We start from the raw sequence: 26887 nt of genomic DNA on the forward strand, positions 1-26887 counted from the left end.
AATAAAACCACCAAGAACTAGGGGGGAAACTGCACAGAGGCTCCTTAATAAAAACGAAAACTAGAGATACCAGCAACTCCACTCCTGGGCAAGTGTCCAGAAAAGACAAAACTCTGATCTGAAAAGATACACGTACCCCAGCGTTCACAGCAGCCAAGACACAGAAGGAACCTGTGTCCATTAACAGATGAATGGGTAAGAAGATGTGCTATATAACACACACACACACACACACGCACACACACGCTTCCCTAGCAGCTCAGCTGGTAAAGAATTCTTGGCCTTCCCTGGTGGCTCAGCTGGTAAAGAATCCGCCTGCAATGCAGGAGACCTGGGTTCGATCTCTGGGTTGAGAAGGGCCCCTGGAGAAGGGAAAGGCTACCCACTCCAGTATTCTGGCCTGGAGAATTCCATGGACTGTATAGTCCATGGGGTCACAAAGAGTCGGACACGACGGAGCAACTTTCACTTTCTTACATGCAGTAAAGAATCTTGGTTAATTTGGTTTTAGGAATGATAATGGTTTTGGGGAGAGGAGAGTGTTTCTGTGAGTTTGAGAGTTCTTTTAGAGATATATTCTGAAATATCTGTAGCGATAATGATTTGCTGCCTGAGATTTGCTTTAAAATACTGAGGCAGAGGGGGTGAGAAGGGGCAGACGGAGTTTGGAGGAAACAAGACAGGCTGCATGTTAATGACATGTACGGTGTGTTGGCTCCCACGATGGTTACACTGTGCACTCAAGTCCATTATACTACAGTACTAACGCCTTCCATAATATAAAGTATAAGGAAGGCAGACTTTATAAGCTCACCTGAAGAGTTTGATCTTGTTCCTCTAAATGCTGTTTCTCAAAATTTCAAGACTCATTTGGGTGAAAGCACAATTCTCTCCACATTCCAAGAACTCAAGGTGGCTAAACGAACGAAGGAATAAAATAAATCACCTCTGTCAGGGGTCCCCAATCTCTGGGATTTAATGCCTGATGATCTGAGGTGGAGCTGATGCAGTAAGAATCGAAATAAAATGCACCATAAATGTAACCTGCTGGAATCATCCCGAAACCATCCCCTCACTCCAATCCGTGGAAAAATTGTCTTCCACGAAACGAGTCCCTAGTGCCAACAAGGTAGTACTAAAGGGTTAATATTACTGTGTTAACAGACAACGCCCAAGGGGAAAAGATGTTATCACTTCAAATCCAAAGAGGGAAAAATTCATCTAGACACCAAAAGATGGTCAAATCCTCAGAGCGGCACCAGGGTGTGGGTCACTCATGCCATTCCTCTATGAACTCTATGGATTCCATCACGGTCAGGTCATTTGTAGCAAGTGATGGCACCAACAAGCAAAAGCAACGATCAGTGAAAACAGAATCATTAAATAAAAATAAGAGCAAGACACTTTTAATGAAAAATAAGCCACAGACTGTTTGATTTGTTTGTTTACAAATCTGGTCCAAGCTAGTTAAATATATGGAAAATTGATCAGTGCTGGCCATGATCTCTTGCTCCATAAATTTCCAGGCAGCAGAAAGTTCTGCTACAGAGGACAGGGCTGCCACAAAAACCTTGAAGACAAGAATGACTTGCCTTCTACTTTGTATTTTCGTAAATGCCATGCGTTTTCTCAGAAACAGACGTCTAAAGGCTGCCCCCTGCCTTATAAGAAAAGTCTAGACTTCTCAGCATGGCACTCAACCCTCAAAGTCCAGCTCAACTAAAAGCTTGCAAACCTCTTTCTTTCTCTATCTTACAGGAGCCCTCTGCTTCAGCCAATGGGGGTAAAGGAAAGCAGAAATCCCAGACCTTGGTCAAACACCTGGCTGGGTCACTGAGCAAGCTGATGAATTTCTTTGAGCCTCAGTCTCCCCACTTGTAAACCGAACACAGTATCTACTGTACAGCTGCACGATCATGGATACAAATTCCTCATACAATTACAAACAACTCCCCATAAGACAGGGGAACATGTCCGTTCCCATTTTCAAACCCAGTCTTCCGCCATATGCATTCCCACCCCCACGTCCAAGTTGACTCTAAGGACTCCAGTGACCTCCTCTCTCCCTGTCACCTGCCAGCGCCTTGGCCACCCAGCTAATGAAATCCCATCTCCTCTCCAGGATTTCTCCCATGGCTCTGCTAACCCCCAGGGATCGTTTTCTCCTTTGGATTCCCAAAGCATGCCATTCTGGCCATTGGACAATCAGTCCCTTGGCAACCAGCAAAGGATAATTCCTTGGTCTCTTTTTACCTCTGCCCAGTCTATTCCACCCGAGTTTCATCATCTCCAGTCCCTGGCAGGCAGTAATTACATTTTTCCCCCATTTTGAACATCTCAACGTGATGACAGGGGTCAGTACACAATGGTTATTAGCAAGAACCATCACCCCATCTCTTGTTCTTGAAAATCAAGACAACCTGTGTTGGATGCCTGATATTTACTCCTGTCCGGAAATGGAGGCTAGAGTTCATCATTTTTGGTAACCACTCAACCCTGCGATTACAGGCAATTTGAGGGCAGCTGGCAGGAAGAAGTAGCCACCAAAGAAAACTGTTAGTTTGAGAATCACCAGCCCCAAATTTATGGAAACAAAATGCGAGAAAGATGAACTCATCACCAGGCACCATAATGAAAGGAGGCTCGACATAGTCCCCAAGTTCTTTGGTATGAAAATCTGTCATCTGCGAAAGAGATGTTGAGAGGACACACAGGAAAGCAGAAACACAGAATATTCCAAAGTTACTCATTCTTTTCCTTCGTATTATTAAAATGTTTCTGGGACTCTCCTGGTGTTCCTGTGGTTCAGACTTCGCCTTCCAACGCAGGGAGTTGGTGTTTGATCCCAGGTTGGGGAGGTATGATCCCACACACCTTGCAGCCAAAAAAACCAAAACTTAAAAAAACAGAAGCGTTATTGTAGCAAATTCAATGAAGACTTTGAAAATGGTTCATATTTTTTTTAAAAAATCTTAAAAAAAAAAAATTGTTTCCAAAGACCAAAGTCTTTCCAAAAAACTTTTTGTTGCAGGCACGTTTCAAGCCCCAGTCCAAGCCCACTCCTCATTCCAGATTAATAGATGGCCCCAACTGCTGTCTTCACCCTGAGGGACCCTGCGCCTGCTGGGACCAGGGCCACACATCTGATGCAAGGAGGACAGGTCTGTGTCTGAAATGATGACAGACATGGCACAGGGGTGATGGAGCCGACTCTGCAGGGCACTGGGGCCATCACATCACAAGGGCTGGCGCCAACCACGCCAGCACTGCCTCAGCGAGCCGGTGGTGTGAAGACGCGGAGTCAAGGGCCACACGGAGGAAGCCAGGCTGATGAGGAGACTGGAACAGCACAGATGAGCAGCCCCGTGGCCACGGACGGGCGAAGGGAGCAGTTTGGATAGCCATGGACCCCAGACATGCTTTAGCACCCGTCACCACTGGTCCAGGGAACCGCTGCTAAGGCCTTGGGCAGAGCATCCTTTTCTTAAGGCAGCTTGGGTGAGTTTCTTTTCCTTGCAACCAAATGTACCCTGATGAGCACATTCTCCTTTAAGTGAAGCTAAATAAATTCCACCAGGAGATCTCTCTTAGAATCTATTTCGACTGACAGCAGCTACTTCTGTCTGATTTATTACCTTAGTAAACCCTTCCTTCTGCAAGCCGGAAGGGCAGTGATCTCTTTTAAAGCAAGGCTGACTTTACACTGGCGCGGCCGGCACGGGCAGCCCGACATTACAGCGCTCCGCGCAACGCATCGAGACCAGTCTGGTCGGCTTGTCCATCCCCTGAAAGCAGCGGAGGCTCCACACCAGCAACTCTGTCACTGAAGCAACTGCTTACTTTCCAGATCCACTGCAAATCTCGTTGCCTGGAGACACGTATACAAGAAAAATCCCTCTCTCAAGCCTGGGACCAGATGGCAGGGAACTCGCAGAAGTCACGGGATAGGTGTAGGAGTGGTGGGTTAGTGGCTAAGACATGTCTGACTCTTGCGACCTCATGGACTGAGGAGCCTGGCGGTAGCCCAGCCCCTCTGTCCACAACAGGCTCCTCTGTCCATGGGATTCTCCAGGCAAGAATACTGGTTGTGGGTTGCCATTTCCTCCTGCAGGGGATCCCGACCCAGGGATGGAACCCAAGTCTCCTTATCTCCTGCAGATTGGTAGGCAGATTCTTTACCACTGAGCCACCTGGTTAGGGGGCTCTACTAAAACGAATGTTCACTGGAGTGCATTTCTCTCATCAGATCAGAGATGCCCCTGGCCCCAGGTGCCTTTGGAAGCTATATTCTCTTCTGCCTGTAAAACTGCAGGCAGTAACTACCATAACGACAGGTAAGTTATTTTTTAAATAATTCTGAACCTGTCCCTCTAAATATAAACCTCTTTGGTTTTTATTCACCAGGCTGACTACACTCCCAAATGAATTCTCTAGTCAAACACTAATGGAAATAAAATCTCCAACAGAACTAAATAGAGGCTTGATTTCAGCTCCTCTCTAAAGGAGAGGTAATCCAGAAATCCTCTTTAGTTTTCACCAAATAAGCGCTAATGCGTCCCAGATTTATACCTCGACTCGGACTTCTCCAGCGAGCTTGAAACTCACGTTATCAAACTTCTGACTTGAGAGCTCCACCTAGATGTTCAAAAGCCATCTCAAATTCATCATGGACAAAACAGTATTTTTGGCTGTAGCCACGCTGCCCATTTCCCAAGCCACGTTGGCACACAGGCCTTCATCGGCACACCCCACTGCTGGTCCAAGTCAGCATCATTTCCATCACCTCTAACCTGCACCAGAGAACAAGCCCCAAACAGATGTTCCCTGCCCTGTCCCTTTAAACACTTTACCCCCCTCCCTGACATACTTCCTACAGGCCTGTACATTTCAAGCCACTGCCAGGGCCTTTGCTCGTGCTGTTCTCTCTCCAAGGCTCTGTTGCGTGCATGCCTCCTGCTACTCAAGGCGGGCCCAGGCAGCTCCCGCGGGAAGCCTCCTGCTCTCCTCCCCACCCCCTCTAGGTCATTCTCCCGTTTGTCTACACTGCAGGCATCATCACTACCTATGTGTGTCCACGTATGGATCTACCGTTGAACATGTCCCTCCCTGTCACCCTCTCTGCCCCCACCACGTGGGTGAGCCAGGAGAAATACAAGGGACAATGCATCACAGGTCACCACCGTATCCCCAGTACCCAGAACGGTGCCTGGCACATCACAAACATGTACAGCATGACTGAGCTGCTGCTGAAAATTCTTCTGAGATCACTGACGCTACTTCTCTTTCTGAGTTGTTGTTTAGTCACTAAGCCGTGTTCGACTCTTCTGCGACCCCGTGGACACAGGAGCTCGCAGCCCACTAGGCTTCTCTGTCCAAGGAATTTACCCAGCAAGAATATGGGAATGGGTTGGCATTTCCTTCTCCAGGGGGATCTTCCTGACCCAAGGATCGAATCTGCATCTCCTACATTGGCAGGTGGATTCTTTACCACTGAGCTACCAGGGAAGCCCTGTTTGTAAGTGCAGAGTCTAATTTTCACTTTGCAGAGTAAGGCTTCCGTAGCGTCTCAGAATTGTGGCTGTGAATGCAGTTTCCCACTTTACATGACTGCGCCTGGGGAAGATTCTAGAAGAATACAACCTTCTTTGGAACACTCCGGGCGTCCTGAGTGAGACTGTGCACCCCAGCTCTGAGCCACACGGCCTGCCCTCGAATGTCAGGCGACTGGATGTGTCTCTCTTCTCCTCCCACAACCACCACGACTGGAGTCGGCGCTCACGTGACGTGGCCTTTTCTTCTAAACACAAAGTACGTGTCTGAGCGCTCCGCTAGCTGCTTCCTGACATCAGTGAAGTCATTGATGGGCCTCGTCCCCTGAGGATGACAGTCACCACTTTCTATGAGACCCTGCACAGAGCTCCCGTGACTGCCCTCGAATGTCAGGCGACTGGATGTGTCTCTCTTCTCCTCCCACAACCACCACGACTGGAGTCGGCGCTCACGTGACGTGGCCTTTTCTTCTAAACACAAAGTACGTGTCTGAGCGCTCCGCTAGCTGCTTCCTGACATCAGTGAAGTCATTGATGGGCCTCGTCCCCTGAGGATGACAGTCACCACTTTCTATGAGACCCTGCACAGAGCTCCCGTGAAGGCAACACTCACCTCTAACTCACTGGCCCTGGAGAGGACCCCGACACACCCCATGGGGACGCAAGGGAAAGAAGGAAGGGGAATTGGAGACCCTCTCCCCCGAGAAGCAGCGCAGTCACTCTGCCCATGTTTACTGGTCTCCTGCTAAGTTCACAAGCAAAAGTACTCAAACAGTGCCACAACACATGCACGCGTGCATACACACACACACACACACACACACACACACACACATCAAAGACTTCATTCTCTTTTTGAAACTGTCGGTAACCTCGCATAGCAAACCGTCGAGCAATTATCAAAAGAACTGCTTTACCCCCTTCCAGTCTTCAACCATGTATTTCCCCTGCTTTTCTTATCACACCTGGCACATGACTACATCTTCACCTCTATCAAGCTGTTGCTTCTGAAGATATTAAATGCAATTTAACTAGAATATCTGGAAGCAAATCCCTGACAAATGGAATGTCTGAAAAATGGGTCATCATCTCCGCTCTACTTAAGTTACTAGAACAATTTACAGTTTTCCCTTTAGCACACTACCTCCTCCTTCAATTTTTCCTACTTATTTACATAACCTTTCTGATCACCCATTTCATTCCTCTTCTCTGACACTGTTCCAACACATCCCTTAGGCCCAGCAACATTCATCTCTGAGACTGTCCGGACCTCTGTGGCAGAAAATCTCATGCTTCCTTAGTAACAGAATCAGCATTTTCCTTGTGGTATCAACGGCTTCAGCTAAAAGACTACATTTCCCAGCCGTCTTTGCTGCCAAGAGGGGTCACGTGGCCAGGAGCTAGCCAACAAGATTAAAGCAGAGTGGGGGGAAAAGATTGTTTCTGAAAAAGCTCCTTAAAATTGGTAACTCGATGGGACTCCCTTTTGTCTTTCCCTGCATAACCTTTTCTGCTTCCTGAAATGAGAACAAGCTAGCAGATGCCATTTAGACCACGAGAAGACTGTGAGAACAGAAACAAGCAATGTACTAAGAACAGCAGAGTAGAGAGAGATGGAAGGTGGATTTCTGTCTAATTCCTCAAGACCTACTTTATGTGGCAAAACAATGCACTTCTAGCTTGTTTAATTCACCAGTTTTTGGAGTTCCTGTTTATAATTAGTTCAGTTTAGTCGCTCAGTCATGTCCGACTCTTTGCAACCCCGTGGACTGCAGCACGCCAGGCTTCCCTGCCTGTCACCAACTCCCGGAGCTTGCTCAGACTCATGTCCATCGAGTCGGCGATGCCATCCAGCCATCTCATCCTCTGTTGCCCCCTTCTCCTCCTGCCCTCAATCTTTCCCAGCATCAGGGTCTTTTCCAATGAGTCAGCTCTTCACAGCAGGTGGCCAAAGTAATGGAGCTTCAGCACCCATCCTTCCATTGAACACTCAGGACTGATTTCTTTTAGGACAGGCTGGTTGGATCTCCTTGCAGTCCAAGGGACTCTCAAGAGTCTTCTCCAACACCACAGTTCAAAAGCATCAGTTCTTCGGCGCTCAGCTTTCTCTATGGTCCAACTCTCACATCCATACATGACCACTGGAAAAACCATACCTTTGACTATATGGACCTTTGTCGGCAAAGTAATGTCTCTGCTTTTCAGTATGCTGTCTAGGTTGGTCATAGCTTTTCTTCCAAGGAGCAAGCATCTTTTAATAGAAACAGTCAAACCTCAACCTAACTCATCTATCCTTGGAGGTCTCATGTTCATTCATGCTTTGTTAACAGTTTATTCAAGTGTCCTGCCCCGACGAAGGAAATTCAAAACCCGCCCATTATGACTTTTTATCTCAGCTCCAAGTGCCCTCTCTGTGGAAGGGAGGTCTCCCTGACTGTCCTCACTTACAGAGCTGGCACTTCTCATACCTGCCATGGTTTACACTTTTTTAAAGCTGTATTTGTATAATGTCTCCTATTTCACTGGAATGTAAACTTCTAAAAGGCAAGAACCAAATCCCAGTTTTTATTTTAACCTTTGATATTACCAAATAATGCTACTGAATAAATTAATAAGTAAAAAGTGCTCAGTGTCCCTGAAATTACAGGCACTGTAATGAGACACTGACATTCTACTAAGGCAGAGGCATTCCACAGGAGTGACAGGAGTGAATTTCAACAGTCTGAACACTTTGAAGCCAGAAAGTAAAAGTGTTAATCACTCAGTTGTGTCTAACTCTCTTTGACCCCATGGGCGGCAGCCTGCGAGGTTCATCTGTCCATGGGGATTCTCATTCTCCAGGCAAGAATACTGCAGTGGGTTGCCATTCCCTTCTCCAGGGGATCTTCCCGGCCAAGGGACTGAACCCGGTCTCCTGCACTGCAAGCAGATTCTTTACTGTCTGAGCCACCAGGGAAGCCCCTTTTAAGCCAGTGTTAACGCAAATGTAGCCAGGGGATAATTCTTACTCAGCTGGGAACCTCCCTGGCCTAGTGGTTAAGAATCTACTTTCCAAAGAAGGGGATGTGGGTTCGATTCCTGGCCAGGGAACTAAGATCACACACGCTGTGGAGCCATGAAACCCAAGGCCATGCATCACAACTGGAGATAAGCCAGCCAGCACACCGCAACTAAGACCAGAGGAGGGAGGGAAGAAAGGAAACGAAGGCAGGAAGGAAGAAAGGAAGGAAGAAAGGAAAGAAGGCAGGAAGAAGAGGAAGAAAGAAAAATCCTTACAGGGTGGCTGGACATTTCACCGAGAGAGCAACAAGCAAGTTACCAGCGACAGGGGTGGAGAACAAGAATTAAACACTTTTGGGGGCCACACATCTGAAATCCACAAACAAAAGATCAGGCTATAAACACAGTATCATCAAAATGAACATTATATCAGCCTTTAAATGTATATGTGTGTGTGTGTATATATATATTCATCATCATCTGTTTCAACCACAAAAAATGTCCATTGAGAAGAAGGGGGGATTTTCTAAAAAGTCTAAAACCTGTCACCATATTGTTAAAGCTTAAGAGCGTAAGACATTCAAGGGCTCTGTGAGGGGGAATGAATTAATCCCAACAACCCATCACTAAAAGCAAAACACACGACTTTCAAAGAGGAGACTGGTGTGCCAAATTCCTATATTGTTTAGCGCAGAGGATTATCCCATGGCTAAAGTGATTTCAGAGGGAACTCTTGGAGCCTCTTCAGCTCAACAGGGGAGGTTCTGAGAATAGTCTCTTGCTGGTTGCATATCCTGGTAGTCCATCAATGAAGAAGTATCTCACAGACTTACCTGGGTACCACCAAGCCCTACCTAAGAGAATGCAAAACAATACTGAAAGTGAAAGTCGCTCGGTCCTATCCGTCTCTTTGCCACCGCATGGACTATACAGTCCATGGAATTCTCCAGGCCAGAATACTGGAGTGAGTAGCCCTTCCCTTCTCCAGGGGCTCTTCCCAACCCACGGATCGAACCCAGGTCTCTTGCATTGCAGGCAGATTCTTTACCAGCTGAGCCACAAGGGAGGCCCAAGAATACTGGAGTGGGTAGCCTTTCCCTTCTCCAGGGGATCTTCCCGGCCAGGGATCGAACCAGGGTCTCTTGCATTGCAATACTGGACAGATATATTAATGGGGTCTTCAGATCCAGAAGCACCAAGCTGTCCAGAGCACCTGCACAGACCCTCACCAAGGTCTGTAGCAGGGGAATTGCTGTGGGCACTAGAGAGGCAGGGTACTCCTGAAATGGACGGGCCAGGAGAGCAATGACGTGAGAAACAGGAGAGACCAAGGAAAGGAGGAGCGCGCACAGGAAGAACGGCTTCTGCCGGGAGCTCCGCGAGTGAGGAGGAAGCTGTGCAGATGGGCCCACCGGACCGGGAAGGCTTTCCAGGCCGGGGCCACTCACACTCAACCTTGTGCCCTTCTGGCACTTGGCACAGGAGGTACAGTTGGCTCTGAACACGACAGGTGCTTTACAAAGTCTGCTGAATGAACGGATGAGGAGGGATGAGCTGGCAAGAGGAAGACAACAGAAGCGTCCCCCAGCCAAGGCACCGCTACCTGGAAGAATCGGGGGGGAAAAGCAGGGCGTGGGAGGAACAGATGGGCAGGACTGATAGCGCAGCGTGGCCGAAGGCAGGACACAGATTTCTTGACCTCGCTGAGGATGCTGGTATGAAGTGCTTTCTATGCCAGGGACTGTGACATGGGAGGATGTTTATTTCAGGCCCCCCAGAGACCCCGGTAACGTCTCAAACTTCCAAGGCAACACAGCCGATAGCACGGACCGTGGAAAACAGCCTGCCGGGCAGTGGGTGCTGGTGAGAAAGAGGCCGTGCTCCTGCTCTATGCAGGAGGGCCCCAGCTCAGAGATAAACAGGACTGTCACCCGCCCTGACGACCACAGAAGAATCTTTTACACCTCACCTCATTTATGCATGTCCCACCACGCAACACTACCCCGATTTTTAGTAATTTACTCAACAAGGCCGAACTGCAGAGTTTATCAAAAAGTATCACTTACCACCAACTCCCCACCGACAAAACAATAACAGTGGTAGTTAAAGGCCCTCCTTCTTCCTAAAATGACCATCACGGGTGCGGTGGCCCTGTCATCGGAAAAGGAGATGCTCTTGATTCTGCGGCTGCACCCCCAAGGGGAGGGAATAAGAGCAACTGTGACACAGGGGTGCGGCCATACGAGGGGCTACATTTTCAAAACTTCTGAAAAAGAAATTTCATCCACCAGGGTGGCAAAGCGAACATCAAGGGGGCTGGGAACTGGAGGAGAATTTGCATAAATGCAGGGATAAGGGGCTCTGAACCCGGGCCAGACCTCTGCGGAGGGGGCCTGGGAGGCAGGGGGCCTGGGAGAGAACCTGGAAGCGGGCAGCTGGGAGGGCCACGCACCATATGCTTCATGAAAACTCGACGCCTTTCCAGCTGCTTAAAGGTTGGCCTCGTTTCAAAGCACAAAAACATCCTCTATATTTATTTTCCTCTATCCTGTACCCCCAGAGTAAATTCCAGGTTTATTTGAGTTGTTTTAATTCCCCTACAACTGATGTTCATAGCATACTTTTAGGAAGCACCCCGAGATCAACGATCAACCTCTATACTGAGCAAGAGTGGTCATGCACTGGGGTTAAGGTCAGCGCATGTCCTTCAGAGCTGGAGGGAATTAGGGTGAATTCCTGTTCTGCTACTTACTAGCTGTGTGACCTCTGCAAGTCCCTTAACCACTCTGAGCTTAATCATCATCTATTTTAAGAGAGAAATCAGGGCCCATCTCGTAGGGTTGTAGTGAGGAAGAAATGAGATATTGGGAAACACAAATAAAATGTTCTCTAAGCCCATTACTGTTATTGCAAAGCACGCGTGGCTCTTCCCCTTTCCAGGGTCAGGAGTCCCACTGAGAATCAAAAACTGACCCAACAAAATCTTGAAATCTTCTAGGAAAATGCATAGTCACATGACATGTTATCAACAACTTCGGGTTGTCTGCAAAGCCTCTGACATTCAAAGACCCCAAGTTAAGAAGCCCCAAGTAACAATAAAGTTCTGCTTCTTTGGAAGCAGAACTCTTGGTTTCTTGGAAACCGAGACCCAAGCAGCCGTGTATTTCCAGCATCAAAACTCAAGCCAGGTATCTTGGCTTCCAATCCAGGCCTCTTTCGACCAAGACAAGCTGCTTGTATTTATAAGCTAAAACTGTACTTAAAGCACTCGGCTCTGAATATAATAAATATACTTCTGTACACTGTTTCCCTTATAAACCCTCTATGTTTTGTTAAACTGGAAAGTCAAGAAGCACAGAAATAGCCACACACACCTGAGCCACTATAATCCAGTTTATAAAAAATAAAAAACTGTGCTCTGCGTCTCATTTACAAACACTCAGAGAGCTAGTACACACTGATCTTATGGTTCCAACTAAGATCTGTATTTAGGAAATTCAAAACGGAACCCCAGACTCTGGACCTCTATCCTGACTGATCTGGGCAAAGGTTACCCACAGACGAGACCGCGAGAGGAAAGGCTGAAGGGGACTCTGCAGAGAGAGCAGCCGACCCCGTGTGAACCCACGGTTCAAGCTCAGAGCCCCCAGGCGTGGATCAACCAGCCTTCCTGACGTGAGGAGGCACGAGACGTGGCTATGAAGTACTCCCGGGGGCCAAACAGGCCAGAATGGGATCCAGCCTTTTAGCACGAACTTCCATTTCACAGGGTATACGCGCAAGGGGACAGAGGAACAAGCTTCAGGACACCGCGGTGAAGCAGACGCTTATGCAGAGGGGTCAACCTGACAAGGAACGGCCGGGCGTCTGCCGCGGATGAAAACAGGTTGAAGAAACAAAGCCCAACGCTGCGCTTAAACGGCGTCTGGATCCTGATTCAAACAAACATTACGTAAACCATCAAGAGTATCTGAACACAGACCTGGCGTCTGGTGACACCCAAGAACTGTTCATTTTGTTAGAGGTGCCACTGGCATCGTGGTTACGGAAACGACTCTTAGGCATACTAAAATGTGTCGGGACAAAATGACACGAGGGATAGGATTTGGTTCAAATTACTTAAGAACAGAAAAACAAAAATGGATGAAGTAAGGGAGGCCAGCCCTGTTAACTACTGACTCTGGTGTGGCCAGTGGTGGTGATGGTTATAGAGTCACTACACTCTTCTCTGCACTGTACGTGCCTGAAATTTTCCATGACTGGGGAGAAAAAAAAAACAAAAACCCTCTATCTTTCAAAACCCTATTAGAAATAAAACAGGAAAAAAAATACTATTCACACCTAACTTACTCATTCATGAGAATATGTTCTTGATGAAATCTCTGCATTGGAAAGAACCCAAAAGGGCATCTGATTCAAGGATTTCCAAATCTGGCTGAAATCAGAAAATACCTATGAAGCTTACTGTAATTTCAGTTTTCCCCAGCCCACCTTAAACCTGCTGAATCAGGAGAAGTGGTGGGTGTGTAAGAGCCACAGGTGACTCCGGTGTGGTTCAGGAAGTCCCCTCTCCAGCCCCAGTCAAGCAGCTGCGCCGCAGGGCACGTGTCCCAAGCCCCCAGAGACAAGGATCACACCGGATTCTGCACGCTCACGCTTCTGCATCTTGGCCTAAGTGTGATCCTGCACTTTTAACAAGAAAACAGAAGTGGGATGGCTAACCCTGTGCACACAAAACGCAAGGCTTCCATCCTGCCCTCCCCCTGGCATCCTTCTCACCAGCATTCAGGCACCCGCGTAATAAGCACTGGGCCGCAGCGGAACCTCAGCGCGGGAGCTACAGCCGAGTCAAATCCCCGGGCAAAAACAAGCTTCCCTGCGAGCCCGAGGGGCTTTCACTGGGCAGAGCGAGGGGACATGTCTTTCCCTGACTCACTGGCCACGGCAGAGAGCCCCAAGCAAACGGGCTGGGACCAGTGCCTGAGGGTACCCGGGAGCCTGCCCCTCGCCAGCAGCCTCCAGCTGGCCCCCAGGGAAGCGGAGGAAAGCGGGGAGCTCGCACCCCTACTTTGTTCTCGCAGCATCAGCAACACTGGGAACAAACTCCCGGCCACAGAACAGCCAGGCATCTGATGAGAAGCATGTCAATACAGGCCCGTACGGCCGGGGAGCCAGAACTCTGCGTTTCACAGGATTAACCACCTCCAAGCCCTTGAAACCAGTCCCTTTCAACAGGCCCTGCGTGTGCAATGACAGCCGTCACCCCGGGAAAACCGGACCCCCAGAGCAGCGTGGGGGTGGCGGGTGGGGTGCTGGGGGGAGCCGGTGCTCCCGCCAGGGTGCCGTCGGACACCCACTTGTCACGCCCCAGGCTGATGAATGATAACTCCCAAGTGTCTCCACTCGCCGTGGAGCTGGTCTTGTTTAACATTTCAGAGTGTGCGTTTGCTAAATTACTTTCATGTGCCCCAGCGTGAGAGCAAACACGCCGACCCAGGCATGCGGTAACTCGCAGAATCGTTTCACACCAAACTAAAAGCCCCGGTCGTCGCGGCAGCAGGGACGTGGGACCCTGGCGGGCCTGACCGCTCCTTCCTCTCCGCCTTCTCACCCTGCAACTGCTTCTCCGTGCTGCGTGCCCAGTCGCTTCAGTCGTGTCTGACGCTCTGCAACCCCAAGGATGGTAGCCCGCCAGGCTCCTCTGTCCATGGGATTCTCCTGGTGAAAACACTGGAGTGGGTTGCCTTGCCCTCCTTCAGGGGGTCTTCCCCACCCAGGGATCACACCTGCGTCCCTTATGTCTTCTGCACTGGCAGGCGGGTTCTTTACCACTAGCGCCCCCTGGGATGTGGAACTGCTCACCCAGCCCTTCCCTTTCCAGAGGACCCACCTGTATGGAAGCTTCTAAAGTTACAGACTCAGTTCTTTATGGGGAAACGGCGAGTTTTCTCTAAGTTCAAGGAATGATCGGAAAACACTCAGCAGAGTAGAGTCCGGAGGTCAGCCTCCAGATGCCCCTTCCGGGACGAGGACGGGAGAAGAGCGTGACGGACTCCCGCGGACAACGAGGACCTGGTAAGGCAGGGCCGGAGCGCTCAGGCGTGTTCACGCCTGCACGCTGGACTGAGGTGCCAGCTGCACCCGGAGCAGCGGCAAAGCTCCTCAGCGTCCACACCCCTCCTCCTCCCGGGCAACGCCTGGCTCAGGCCCTGCACCCGGCCCCACCCCGTCTTCAGCACAAACTCTGGGTGAACAGCACCTGCCGGCAAACACGCCCAGCGGCAGCAAGGAGAAACGGGGCTTCAGCCCTGCCAGTCGTAGACGTGGGCAAGTAGAATCTTCTCAGGCTCAAGAAGATCCTCCTGGAAACACAAACCTGTTCCCGGAGACAGAAGAAATGAAAGGCCCAAACCTTGTGCAGCTGCTGGGCCACACGAGAGTGGTCCTGAGCCTGAACCTGAATTTCAAACAGAACGGAAAGCAGGGGCTTCTCCGACGGTCCGGTGGCCAAGACTCTGAGCTCCCAAGGCGCGGGCCTGGGTTCGATCCCTGCTCAGGATCCCTGCAACTAAGATCTGGTGCAGCCAAATAAATAAACATTAAAACAGAAAGGAAAGCAGACGGCCAACCGCACGCTGCAGCAGCACTGACGCAGAAAGCAAAGCTGGAGAACACGGCAACATGAAAACTTGGTGGAGAGGGGCTTCCTGCCAAGTTATTTTAGCCGTGGCTACGTTACTTCTCGGGGGGCTACGTTACTTCTCGGGCTTCCCAGGTGGTGCTAGCGGTAAAGAACCTGCCTGCCAATGCGAGAGATGCAGGTTTGATCCCTGGGTCTGGACGATCCCCTGGAAGAGGACATGGCAACCCCCTCCAGTCTTCTTGCCTGGAGAATCCCATGGACAGAGGAGCCTGGTGGGCTACAGTCCACGGGGTCGCAAAGAGTCAGACACGACTGAAGCGACTTAGCACGCCCACATGTTACTTTTCAGAACTTCAAGCTAGGTCACCATTTTCCTAATAGCCCACCTTCTTTCTACTCTACCTATTATATTCCATACAAGGAAGATAAAGCAAATTATTAAGACTTCCTTTAGCAAACCACAAGGCTCGGGCTTTAAAGGCTTTAAAGCAAAAATTCAACCTTTTAAAAAGCCAGTCTTGAATGAGACCCTTACCCTCAGCCCATTTTCCACACTGAGACGGAATTTCAAAGTTGCCAAACACTCTACAGAGCCCAGAATTGCAAGAGAGTCACCTGGGCACTTGGGGTCTTTGTTCCTGCAGTATATGAAGACGTTCAAGTCATCTGCACAATGTCCACCACTGTCTATTTATTCCAGAATCCTAGACCAACGGCCTTTCTCCAAGTTAATATTCAGAAAGAATATAAATGCCACGTTTCTCTAGCCCTTGGTGGCAATTTTCCTACATATACGTATTTACACTCCTCATGGTTTCATGGCTGCTGTCAGAATACAGACCTTTGTTTGGTCTTGAAAACCAAAGGGACCCACCCACGCTGAAGGATGACCATACTAAGAACCCATCAGGTCTGCAAACCACTGTTTTGTAACCACGCTCCCCAGTGGGAAGCCCTCAAGCCAGCTTCAGAAACACCAAACGCAGGAAAAGGAAGTCCTTGACAACCGCCTAAACGCATGCAATGAGACACAGTTCCCCGCTTACGGAACGGCCGCTTCCATATAACACACTCACATTCCCGAATGTTCTCTCTTCATGGAGACACATGTTTCATTTCCAAAAGCAAAACCTGAGCTCCAGACCCCGAGGCTTACCTGACTCCTCTCTTTGTCCACTTTCTTAAAACATTTATTCAAGGACAAATTGTGTCTCACTGAGTTTTTCCACCCAGTAGGTGCGTTTGCAAAATACGGAAAGTGTTCCAAGATCCAGTTGTAGATATCCTTGACGGGCAGGCGCTTGGTGGGCGAGTCCTCGATGGCCATGAATATGAGGCAGCTGAAGGAGTAGGGGGGCTTGCAGTTGGGGTTCTGCCTGGCGTCGTAGGGCAGGTCGGAGTGGGCCGGCGACGGCGGCGGCTCGTCGTCCGGGCCCTGGACCGGGCTGACGCTGCGCAGGACGGAGTCCCCGAAGCTCTTCAGCAGGTTCTTGCTCTCGTGCAGCCAGTTCAGGTTGGTCAGCTCCTCATCTTCCATGGCCCCCTCCTCTAGTCGGATGTCGGGCAGGGGGAAGTCGAGGTCATCGTCTTCCTGGAGGGCCTTGGAGAAACCGCTGCCCCGGTAACACTGACTCAGCCCGCTGGAGACGCTAATTCCTGAGCTTTCTGGCTTCTTGCTGGGAGGCATGACTGGACCCATTTACGTGAAGGCTCCTGAAACACACGACACAGAGAAGATGAGGGGGGACCCTGACGGCAGAGAGGCAGCCGCGTCCTCCCGCAGGACGACAGCCCCGGCCCGCCCCGCTGGCCCGGTGGGCTCCCTGCCCCTCAGAGACACCCCTCATCAGCCCCGCCAGGAGCAGAACGAAGCCGGCACACAGAGACGCCCAAGCCACGGGGGCGACTCGGGCCACTGGGCCCGCAGCACAGGGCCTGACAGCCCGCGAGGACAAGACCGCCTTTCAGGTGCTCCTGCCTCGCGAGAAGGATGGGGCGGGGAGAGGGGATTGGGAGTCCATCACATCTAGCGTGGACAAACCACGAAGTCGTGGGGAACCCCTGGCTGTCGGGGGTAGCGTTCAACGCCCCCACTGCAGAAGCTACAGGTTCCATCCCTGGTCGCGGAACTAAGATCCCTCAAGCTGTGCAGCATGGCCAAAACAATGCACAAGGCCCGACTGTACTGCAGCACAGGGGAACAGTATTCCACATCCTGTGATAAGCTGCAACGGAATGTTAAAACCAATCTATATTACGTACAAAATCACTTCGCTGTACACCAGAAACTAACACAACACTGTAAATCAACTATACTGCAATAATTGAAAAAAAAAACAAAAAGGGAAATTCCACAAGGCCTTCTTCCTGATCCATGAAGACTCTCACTGTGAGCCTAGGAAAATCAGTTATTTCCTGCTTGCCTCTGTTTACCTGCTTTACATGAAAATGTACAAAATTCTTTGGAGCCTCATAATAAACACCACAAAATAAGTGCGGCCACAACCCAGGTCACTTTGGGCGACAGATCTGACTATTTACCTTTCTCAAGGGAAAAAAAACCAGACACACCTGAAAGCTTAAGGCCCTCTGTTTTAGGTTAAGTTCAGCTGTTTCCATACAAAGACCATCAAAGCTGCCTGGGAATTAAAACTGGCTATGGTGAGAAGCACTTTAGTAGTGTTTTATTTGACTTTTTTTTTTTCCACCGCAAGTCATGACCTAAAGCTGCAACTTTAATAACAGTTGGCAAGTCTAAAGAGTGATGCCAAATTACTCTGTGAATTCAAAGTGGAGGAGGAAGCACAGTTAATTTTGTTGGGACACTACACACTGAACAAAAAAGTGAGCACTGTCAGATACCACCCAAATAAAGAGGAATGTGAAGATGAGCCATCAGCTGAGATTAAAACCAGTGCAAAGAGTCAGGAGAGCAGCCGGGAGCTGCAAGAAAGAAGGCAAATCCAACAAACACCGCTACGGAATCCTACTCTGCTCCTCCCCCATTCTCATCAACCCAGCGCAGGGGGTGAAATATCTGAGGAGGAAAGACAATGGGGGTGACAGGTCCACACACAGGGCGACCACGACAGCTACAGAGCAGGTTCATCCCTCGAGCACTCAGCGTGAGACAGAAAGAACAGGAAGATAAGGAAAGAGGTCTCCCACGCTCCCACAATGTGCTGGGTGTGAGAAGGGTGTCTGTTTCATCCTCCACCCCAGCCCTGGGCTTCCCTGGTGGCTCAGACAGTAAAGCATCCACCCGCAATGTGGGAGACCTGGGTTCCATCCCCTGGAGGAGGGCATGGCCATCCACTCCAGGATTCCTGCCTGGAGAACCTCATGGACAGAGGAGCCTGGCGGGCTGTGGTCCACGGGGTTTCAAAAGAGTCAGACACGACTGGGAGACTAAGCACAGCCACCCCTGAGTAACATCACGCAGCTACTGAGGAAAAAAGGAAACAAATAAACACAGCAAAAGCCAAGACGGGACCACCCTACGGCTGCCAAAGCTCCCTGACACCACGCCTAAAACAACTGCCACTTCAGCTGGGGAAGCTCTAGAAGGCATATGTGGGCACTGCATACCCAAAGGTATCTGAGAACTGGTAGTACCACCCCCCACACTCCCCATGCCCCCACCCCTGTGGGACTCAGGGTGAGGGGAGGCAAAGCTGGACAAACAGCCTGCAGACAGAAGGCCTGGGGAGGGGGGCTCTCTGGAGCTGCCCTGAAATGTCCAACTGTTAGAAGAGAAAAAATTTTCACGGGCACCAAAGTCCCATGGAAGCAGGTAGTTCGGATACCTCGGGTTCATCCACAGGGAACATGTTTTTCATCAAATAGGGAGGCTATTCTGAGTAGTATAGGATGCCTATTAAAGAATAATCTAGTGTCTTCAATTTGTAGGTAAGACAGAGACCAGCCTGATACTGCTTTCACCCTCTTTGTAAACAAATCAAGGCTAGGCTTGTCCTCTCAAAGTTTTCACGGGACTCCCCTCATCAAATAACCTAATTTTCTGATAACAAGGAATATCCACACAGTCGAGCACAAAAGAGAAAGAAAAATGACCCAGCCGCTGAAGTCAACTTTAGCTTCAGAGGAAAAAAGTTTTATGTCTCCTGAGCTACCAAACAGGAAAATTATATCATGGCTGACAGTAAAGTAATTTAATTGCACTGTTGCTATGACAACATGCTGCTCTTTCTTTTTAATTTGCTTACTTGTCAGTAGCTTCCCAAACGAACTAACATGCTATTCTCCATGTTTTCTTTTGTTTTAAACAAACACTGCCAGCAATACGGTTTTCTTAGGAAAGCGGCGCTGCCCAGAAGAGAGGGTTCCGGGGCTCAGCACCGCTGGATCGCTCGTGGGCTTTGTGGTCCCGTGCCCCCGATGCTGGCCAGCTGTTAAGTGCACCACCATAAACCCGCATTTTACAGCGACCGCATCAAGAGCTGCTGACCGCTACCGTTTCCGGAAGCCACACTGAGGACTTTTGCATTATAATCTCTAACCACATAATTCGCCAAATATTTTTTTCTACTATTTTTTAGAAGGGGCGGGGGGCAGCGGAGAGAATCCAGATCATATGAGTCTGCAGTTCAGCAAACATTTTCCATCCGCTGCCAGTAAGGCTGCTCGCCGGATCCGCAAATGTCCACCACTGACCTCCTTACAACTTTTCGGTTAGCTATTGGCTACGTTCCGCACACGCACACCCTCCTGCTTGTTTGTGACTTGCTGGGTTTCGTTATCTTTTTTTTTTTTCCCTTTTTTTCGTGGAGAAAATGCAGCAGAAAAGCTCATTCCTTGCCCACTGCCAGAGGGGCTGCAAATAACTGACAAAGGCATGACTGGCCCAGCTCCGAACAGATGGTCAATGCGAACTTTAAAAAGTTGAGAAATCACCCCCGCCCCCCCAAGCGGAGCAGGGCAGCGGCGAGTTTGGGGTGTTGGGGGGGCGGTAACCCCCCCTCCGCGCACGCGCACACGCGCTCTGCTCCCTTGCCGACGGTCCATGTCAAAAACATTTCCAGGGGACCTGCGGGCGCGGCGATTGGCGGCGGCCCGCGTCCATCAGCGGCGTTGCCGGGCGACGGGGAAACCGCTCCTCGCCCCGCCGGCCCGGCCCTCAGGAGCCCGCATGCCTTCACTGCCGGTCAGACGGCACCAGCCTTTTATCGGCCGCGCCGGGCCCGAGAAACACATCGGGGGAAGCCTGCCGCCCCCCAACTCCTCCGGGGCCCAAGGGGGGCTTCAAAGAGGGCCGGGGTGACCAGGACTCGGGACTCGGGAGACTCTGCCGGTGCCAAGCTTGCACAGTCTGGGGGGGATCTTTGTTAGCAGCTCGTCTCTCTTCTGGGGTCTCCCCTTGATCAGCACCCCCAGCCCCGGTCCGGGGCGCCGGGGGTCCCGCCGACACCCCCAAGTCCGTCCCTTCGTTTGGGAAGTCGGGGCACCGGGGAAAAGCGCCCGCACGTCGGGGCCAGGAGACTCTTCGCACCGAGCAACTTCCCCGGGGCTCCGGGGCTCCCGTGTCCCCCGCCGAGCCGGGCCCCCCCAACCCCGGGGCCCTCGTCCCCGGGGACTGCGGAGCCCCCGGGTCGGCCACCTCCGGGAGGCTCCCCGAGCGGAGCGCGCGCGCGCGCCCCGAGCCGACCCGACCCCGCGCGGGCGCGGACTCACCTGGCCGGAGCGGGGCGCGGGGGCGCGGGGGCGCCGCGGCCCTTCAGCGGGAGCCCACAAACTTTGGCGGGCGCGCGGCGGGCATGGCTCGGGGGCCCGGCCGAGGGCGCGCGGGCGCGGCGCTGCGAGCGCGGGGCGGCGGGCGGCGGGGGGCGGCCGCGGGCGCGGGCGGCAGGGGCGCGGGGGTCGCGGCGCGGCATGGGACCTGCGGCCTCCGCCGGGCGCGCCGCGCGTCCTCCCGCCGGCCCGCCGCTCTCCCCGCCCCGTCCCGCCTCCCGCTCGCCTCCGCCGCGGCGAGAAATTGTTTCCACTGCAAACAAAAAAAGGCGACACATGACCAGGCGGGAGGCGGGGGGAGCGGAGGGGAGGGCCGCGCGCAGGGGCGGAGGGAGCGGGAGAGACGGAAAACGTGGGCCGGGCCGCCGGCGGCCGGAGGCGCTGGGCGCGGACCCGCCGGGGCGGCCCCTGCCCGCGCCCCGGGCGCACGGCCGGCCGAGCCCCCGCGCCCCCGGCGCGCACGGAGCCCGGGCCGCGCGCACGGGCTGCCCGCGGGCCCGCGGGGGTGGAGGCGGCCGGCGCGGCGGGCTCTGCGACCCCGAGCAGCGGCGACCGTGGGCGGCGTGGCTGGCGGGGCGCGCGGCCTGGCCCTTCCCGGCGCTCTGGCCACGCGGGCGGGCGCTGCGCCTCTGGCAACGTGTCGCCGGAACGCTCCTACCCCATCCACACGCCTTACATGGCTCGAAAGTAAAAATAAAAAGAATTACGATGCGGGCGAGGCTTGCGAGGGGGAGACGAGATTCCACTGCTCCCCAACTCCGGCGCCCTGGCGGGACTCCCGGGGCCGCTCCGGCCCTCCTCCAGCGGCCGCCCCATGCCCCCGGGAGGAAGGGCACAAAAGCACCTCCGCCTCCCGCCCAGGGGGCTGCCCCTCGGGGCTGCCCGCCAGCGCCCGGCTGCCCGGGGAGGGAGGGTGGCCATTCCAGGTTACAGAGCCGGAGGCCCGTCCTGAGGGCCAAACCTTGGGGCCTCTGGCGCGTTGTGCCCAACTCCGTGGCCGCCTTCTGAGCCTCCAACGAAAACAAGGCTCCGGTCCTCCACGTTTAGAGCGCTCGAGAGCCGCACCGACAACCGGCAGGGCCGCCACTCCGAGTCTTCAGGCTCCTCGGAAGGTGGGCCACCCGCCTGCTGCAGCCGCACCAGGCAGCTGCCTTTGGAGGGACTGAAAGGGGAGTCCCACAGGTCACCCTAGTGGTGACATAAATAAAAATAGGACTGCACACACCCCCCCCCCCCCCGCCTCCCGCCGCCCCCTCCCACCCCCTGAAACCAAATCAGTAGATTCCTCTACAGAAGGAAACGCCCCTCACTGCCGGCCACCTCTCCCCGCTACCTGAACCAGAGGCCAGGCCCTTTTGAGCGCTTGGAAAACTGCAGGAAAACCAGTGAGCAGGCCCTCCAGCTTGCAGCACCTTGTAACTTAGCCAAAGTGGGGAGAAAGATCCCACGGGGTTCCTGAAATGTTTTAATTTCCAAAGACTAAGGAAACTCCGATCCATCTGAGGAGTCATTGCCCTTCTCAGAGTTACAAGATGGTGGCCGGTAAGTTTTCAGCAGGACACTCACCAGCAGGCCTTACTGCTTAGTGTGGGAAGGTAAATCCCACCCATCTGGGAGGTGATTCAGCCCTGAAGGCCCGGGGGCAGCGGAGGTCACCCGGCTCCACCCCTTTAATTACTGAGCACTGGGTCTACCCCGAGTCACTAAGCAAAAGGCGTGTGGCAAGAGGGGCAAACTAGGTGTATCCCAAGTCCTGAGCAGGAGATTCTAAAGGTCAGAGGTGGTGACAGAAACAGGACAGGAGCTCAGTCTTGTCCGTGAACCTCCATCAGCCTGTCAGTCGAGGCTGGTGAGTCGCTCCTCAAAGGAACCAAGAGACCTCTGGTCCAGCCCCATGCTGGCTTCAGCTCAGTCCGGTCGCTCAGTCGTGCTGCGACCCCATGGACTGCAGCCCGCCAGGCCTCCCTGCCTGTCACCGACTCCCGTGCTGGCTTGGAGAGGAAGAAATAACCCTCCTGGGTCCCCCGCTTCCACCGCCAGTCCCCGCCCTCCCCGTCGCAGCGGCACTCACACTGGAGCTGGACGTGTCCACAGGAAGCAGGGGCACCAGGTGCTCCCAGCCCGCGGCCCTCCCTTCCTCCTCAGAGCTCAGAAGGAAGGGACGTGAGCACATGGTGATTGCACAAGGGCCGTGTCTGAACCAGCCATGCGACGTGAACCAAAACTTAGAGACGCAGCAAGCTCTGGGCCAGGAGCAGCCCTGAGCGGCGGGTGGAGCCCGAGAGGGAAGCTGCCTTTCCCGAGCTCGCTCCTTTCCCCTTGCAGCTTCTGGTTTCTTCCATTCTCAAACTTGTTTCCTCGTCTTTCTCTCCCGTTGCCAGCGCAGCGAGATACGAGATACGGTGTGATGCCTGCAGAGGGAGGGCCGGTGCGCCAGGTGGCCTGTTTGCCTGAAGAGGGGACCCAGACCTTTGCCGAAAGCCGGCTGGAGGCGGAGAGGGGTCTCCCCATCTTCTCACTCCAGAGACCCCTGGCTCTGGGACCAGCTCCCGGCCAAAGGGGGTCAGGAGCCAGATTCGCCTAGGAATAACTGCACTCTCGTTGCTTTTGTGAACTTTAGGGAAACACCCTTGAGCCTTAGAGCCTGAGAAGCCTCAGAGAGACAGGTGGAACTGTTTAAAGTGCTGTTTCACAAACAGAATCCTAGGTGTGTGCTAGAACTCACTTTGAGCACCAGCTGCTCCAGGACGGGACGATGGGACCCTCCCACGGCCCCACCCGGGCTGAGAGCACTAGGATCTGGGAGCAGGAGGGCGGGCTGCCGGCCCAGTCAGGCCCTAGTCCTCGTGGGACCCCCCAGTCTTCGTGGGACCCCAAGTTCCTCTTCTGCGGAAAGGAACGCCCCCCGCCCCGGGGTTCTGCGCTTTCTTCCCTAGCACGGTTCTCTGCCCTGGAGCAGTGGGTCCCTCCCCCATCACGGGTTATTCAGCCAACCTGATTACTTATGTAAAGTTCCGTGATCCCTCCTGAGGCCATAACCACTGAATAAATGCAGTGGGAGAGGGCTGCTTGTGAGAAGACCTGCGTGTGAGCTGAGTCACTCAGTCGTGTCCGACTCTTGCAACCCCATGGACTGCAGCCCCCCAGGCCCTTCTGTCCATGGGATGCTCCAGGCAGGAACCCTGGAGTGGGTGGCCATGTCCGCCTCCAGGGGAATCATCTCGACCCAGGGATCAAAGCTGAGTCTCCTACGTCTCTTGCATTGGCAGGTAGACTCTTTACCACTAGTGCCACCTGGGAATCCCCGAGGGAATGTCCCCTGAGGGACATTCAAATATGAGGAGGAATGTGAGGCAGGTCTGGAAAGAGGGTCTTCTCAACAGGATCCTTCAAACTGACCAGGGAAAAGGATACCCACGTGGGAGGCTGAGTCGGCTCGGGCAGCACAGCTGAGCTGTGTGCAATCGGAGCATCGTCGGACGGTTTCCCTCCATCTCCTTCCCTCTGAGACCTCACTGTCTTCCCTGCTTCCCTCTATATGTCTGTTCCCCTCTCCTCCCTGAAGGCCGGCTTCCTCTGCTCACCTAGGACTACACACGGCTGCCAGGAACAAGGGCAAAGGACCTTCTGAGTGCCAGCACCCACTGCCTTCAGACTGCGTCCGCCTTCCACCACACCGTGCAGATTCCCAGCGGAAGAATCTGACTGGCTTGGCCTAATCCGGGTCACTCTGCTCTTCCCCCCATCCCTTCCTAACAGCGGAGGCAGAAGGGGTGGTAGAACCACCTGGGACAACAGGATGCGGGAAGGGAGGGGAGACGGCTGTGGAGGGAGACTGTCTAATAAACACAGGCCCGTGTGTGACGTGTAGAAATAGGGAAGGGACGTTCTAGACCTGAGCCTCTCAGGTAGCAATGCCCGGGGAGCCACACCCAGTGGGTCGGAATCTCCTGGGACGGACCCAGCCGTGTGCATTTTGAGAAAGCACCACAGCACAAACTGCTTTTAAAGCTAGGAGAAATGAATGGCGCACGCACGTTCCTCACCGATGACTCGATGGTCTCAGGATATGCATTCATTCCCTGGACAAACACACTGACTGCCCACCGAGGGCATGGCATAGTTAGGAGCCAGGGATACAAAGTCTCTGTTCCTCACGGAACAGGCATATTAGCGGATAAGCACGGAAACATCCCATCACAAAACTCCTTGAATGCTAAGGTGATCAATTTATGTGCAGGAATCAGAGGGCAAGAAGAACTCATGTTTGAATCCAGAAGTTGCTCTGTCAGGAATATGGCGTTAAAAAGAAGAAGAGCTTGCCTCCAGTAGGTGAATAAGTCCTAGAGCCCTCATGCGGGGCACGATGATTACAGACAACACTGTATTATAAGCATTAAACCTGCTAAGTGACCAGATCGTAATTATTCCCAACACTAGAAGAAATGATAATTATGTGACACAATAGAGGGATTAGCTAACACTATAATGGTGATCGTGTTTCAGTATAAATGCACCAAATCAGTATGCTGCACACCTTAGACTCACACGTGGTATAGGTCAAGTATCCTTCGATTTTAAAGGAGAAGAGTAATAGGATCACGGATCCAAGCTAAGACTGGGGAGAGGAGAGAAAGACATGGAAGACCAGAAGCACACAGAAGTAGTGTTAGTGGCCCAGTCGTGTCTGGCTCTCTGCGACCCCGTGGACTGTTGCCCGCCAGGCTCCTCTGTCCATGGGATTCTCCAGGCAAGAACCCTGGAGTGGGTTGCCATTCCCTTCTCCAGGGGATCTTCCCGACCCCGGGATCACACCCGGGTCTTGCGCACTGCAGGCAGATTCTTTACCATCTGAGTTACAGGGAAGTCGACAGTAATCCATAAAAAAGGCTTCCCAGGTGGTGCTAGCGGTAAAGAACCTACCTGCCAATGCAGGAGATGTAACAGATTCAGGTTCAATCCCTGAGTCTGGTAGATCCCTTGGAAGAGGGCATAGAAACCCACTCCAATATTCTTGCCTGTAGAATTCTATGGTCAGAGGGGTTTGGCAGTCCATAGGGTCACACGGAGTTGGACACGACTGACGTCACTGAGCACAATCCATGCAGAATGGAATAAAGATTATCTTTTTTAATGTTTCTTAATAAGAAAAAAAATGTTAAATATTAAAACAGTGTTTCCCTCTGAGTGTTAGAGTTATGCGGTAATTTTTGTTTTGGGCTGCTTCTTTCATATTTGTCTGTATTTTCCAAATTTTCTACAATAAGAACCCAACACATTTATAATGATTTCTCTGGTGGCTCAGACGGTAAAGTGTCTGCCTATAATACAGGAGACCTGGGTTTGATCCGTGGGTCGGGAAGATCCCCTGGAGAAGAAAACGGCAACCCACCCCATTCCTGCCTGGGAAATCCCACGGACAGAGGAGCCTGGTTGTCCACGGGGTCACAAAGAGTCGGACATGAGTGAGTGGCTGAACTGAACTGAACTAAAGTGAACAAGCTCCCAGGTGCTGCTGCTGCCCAAGGACCACACTTTGGGAAACACTGAACTAGAGAACAGTCAGGGAGACTGGAAAAAAATGACCGCACGAGAGGCTTCAAAGGGAGAAGCACGTGAATCCATCAAATGACTGAGTATGAGATGAGAAGGAGGGATTGCGGTCAAAGACAGCTTCTTAATCACGGGTCGACTACGTCTCTTTGAGTTAGCGTGTGAGAATGCCACCCGCAAGAGTGAAATAGTTCCTCACTTCCTTCCCTCCCGGGCAGAAGGGAGGGGCGCCAAGGACCACCGCCGGGAGACCGTCCCCTCTAGGTGAGGGTCGTAGGCGTGGCCCGGCGTTCTCGGGGCTTTCCGGGCCTCCCCTCTGGGGGCTTCCTCGCGTGCGTTCGTGGTGTTCATATGACAGATTCTGAAGAGTGGAGCCTAGAAAAAGGCTCATTAG

At 52.5% G+C, this 26887-nt stretch overlaps 1 protein-coding gene across 23 annotated transcripts in view; it reads right to left on the reverse strand.

The window, feature by feature from the left end:
- FOXN3 (forkhead box N3) overlaps window positions 1-26887 on the reverse strand; it is a 538038-nt gene that overhangs the window by 234201 nt on the left and 276950 nt on the right. For 17 of the 23 annotated variants that reach the window (XM_081510806.1, XM_081510807.1, XM_081510823.1 and 14 more), the window contains one exon: window positions 16349-16905. In XM_081510806.1, the coding sequence (XP_081366932.1) occupies window positions 16349-16891 (543 nt within the window). In that variant the 5' untranslated portion in view covers window positions 16892-16905. Of the gene's footprint in view, window positions 1-16348; window positions 16906-20701; window positions 21198-26887 lie in introns of those variants that run through there. The other 6 variants (XM_081510821.1, XM_081510815.1, XM_081510804.1 and 3 more) reach the window with 2 other exon arrangements.

Source organism: Giraffa tippelskirchi, chromosome 7, assembly GCF_054371585.1.
Source record: "Giraffa tippelskirchi isolate mGirTip1 chromosome 7, T2T-mGirTip1v1.2.pri, whole genome shotgun sequence".
Taxonomy (NCBI): Eukaryota; Metazoa; Chordata; class Mammalia; order Artiodactyla; family Giraffidae; genus Giraffa; species Giraffa tippelskirchi.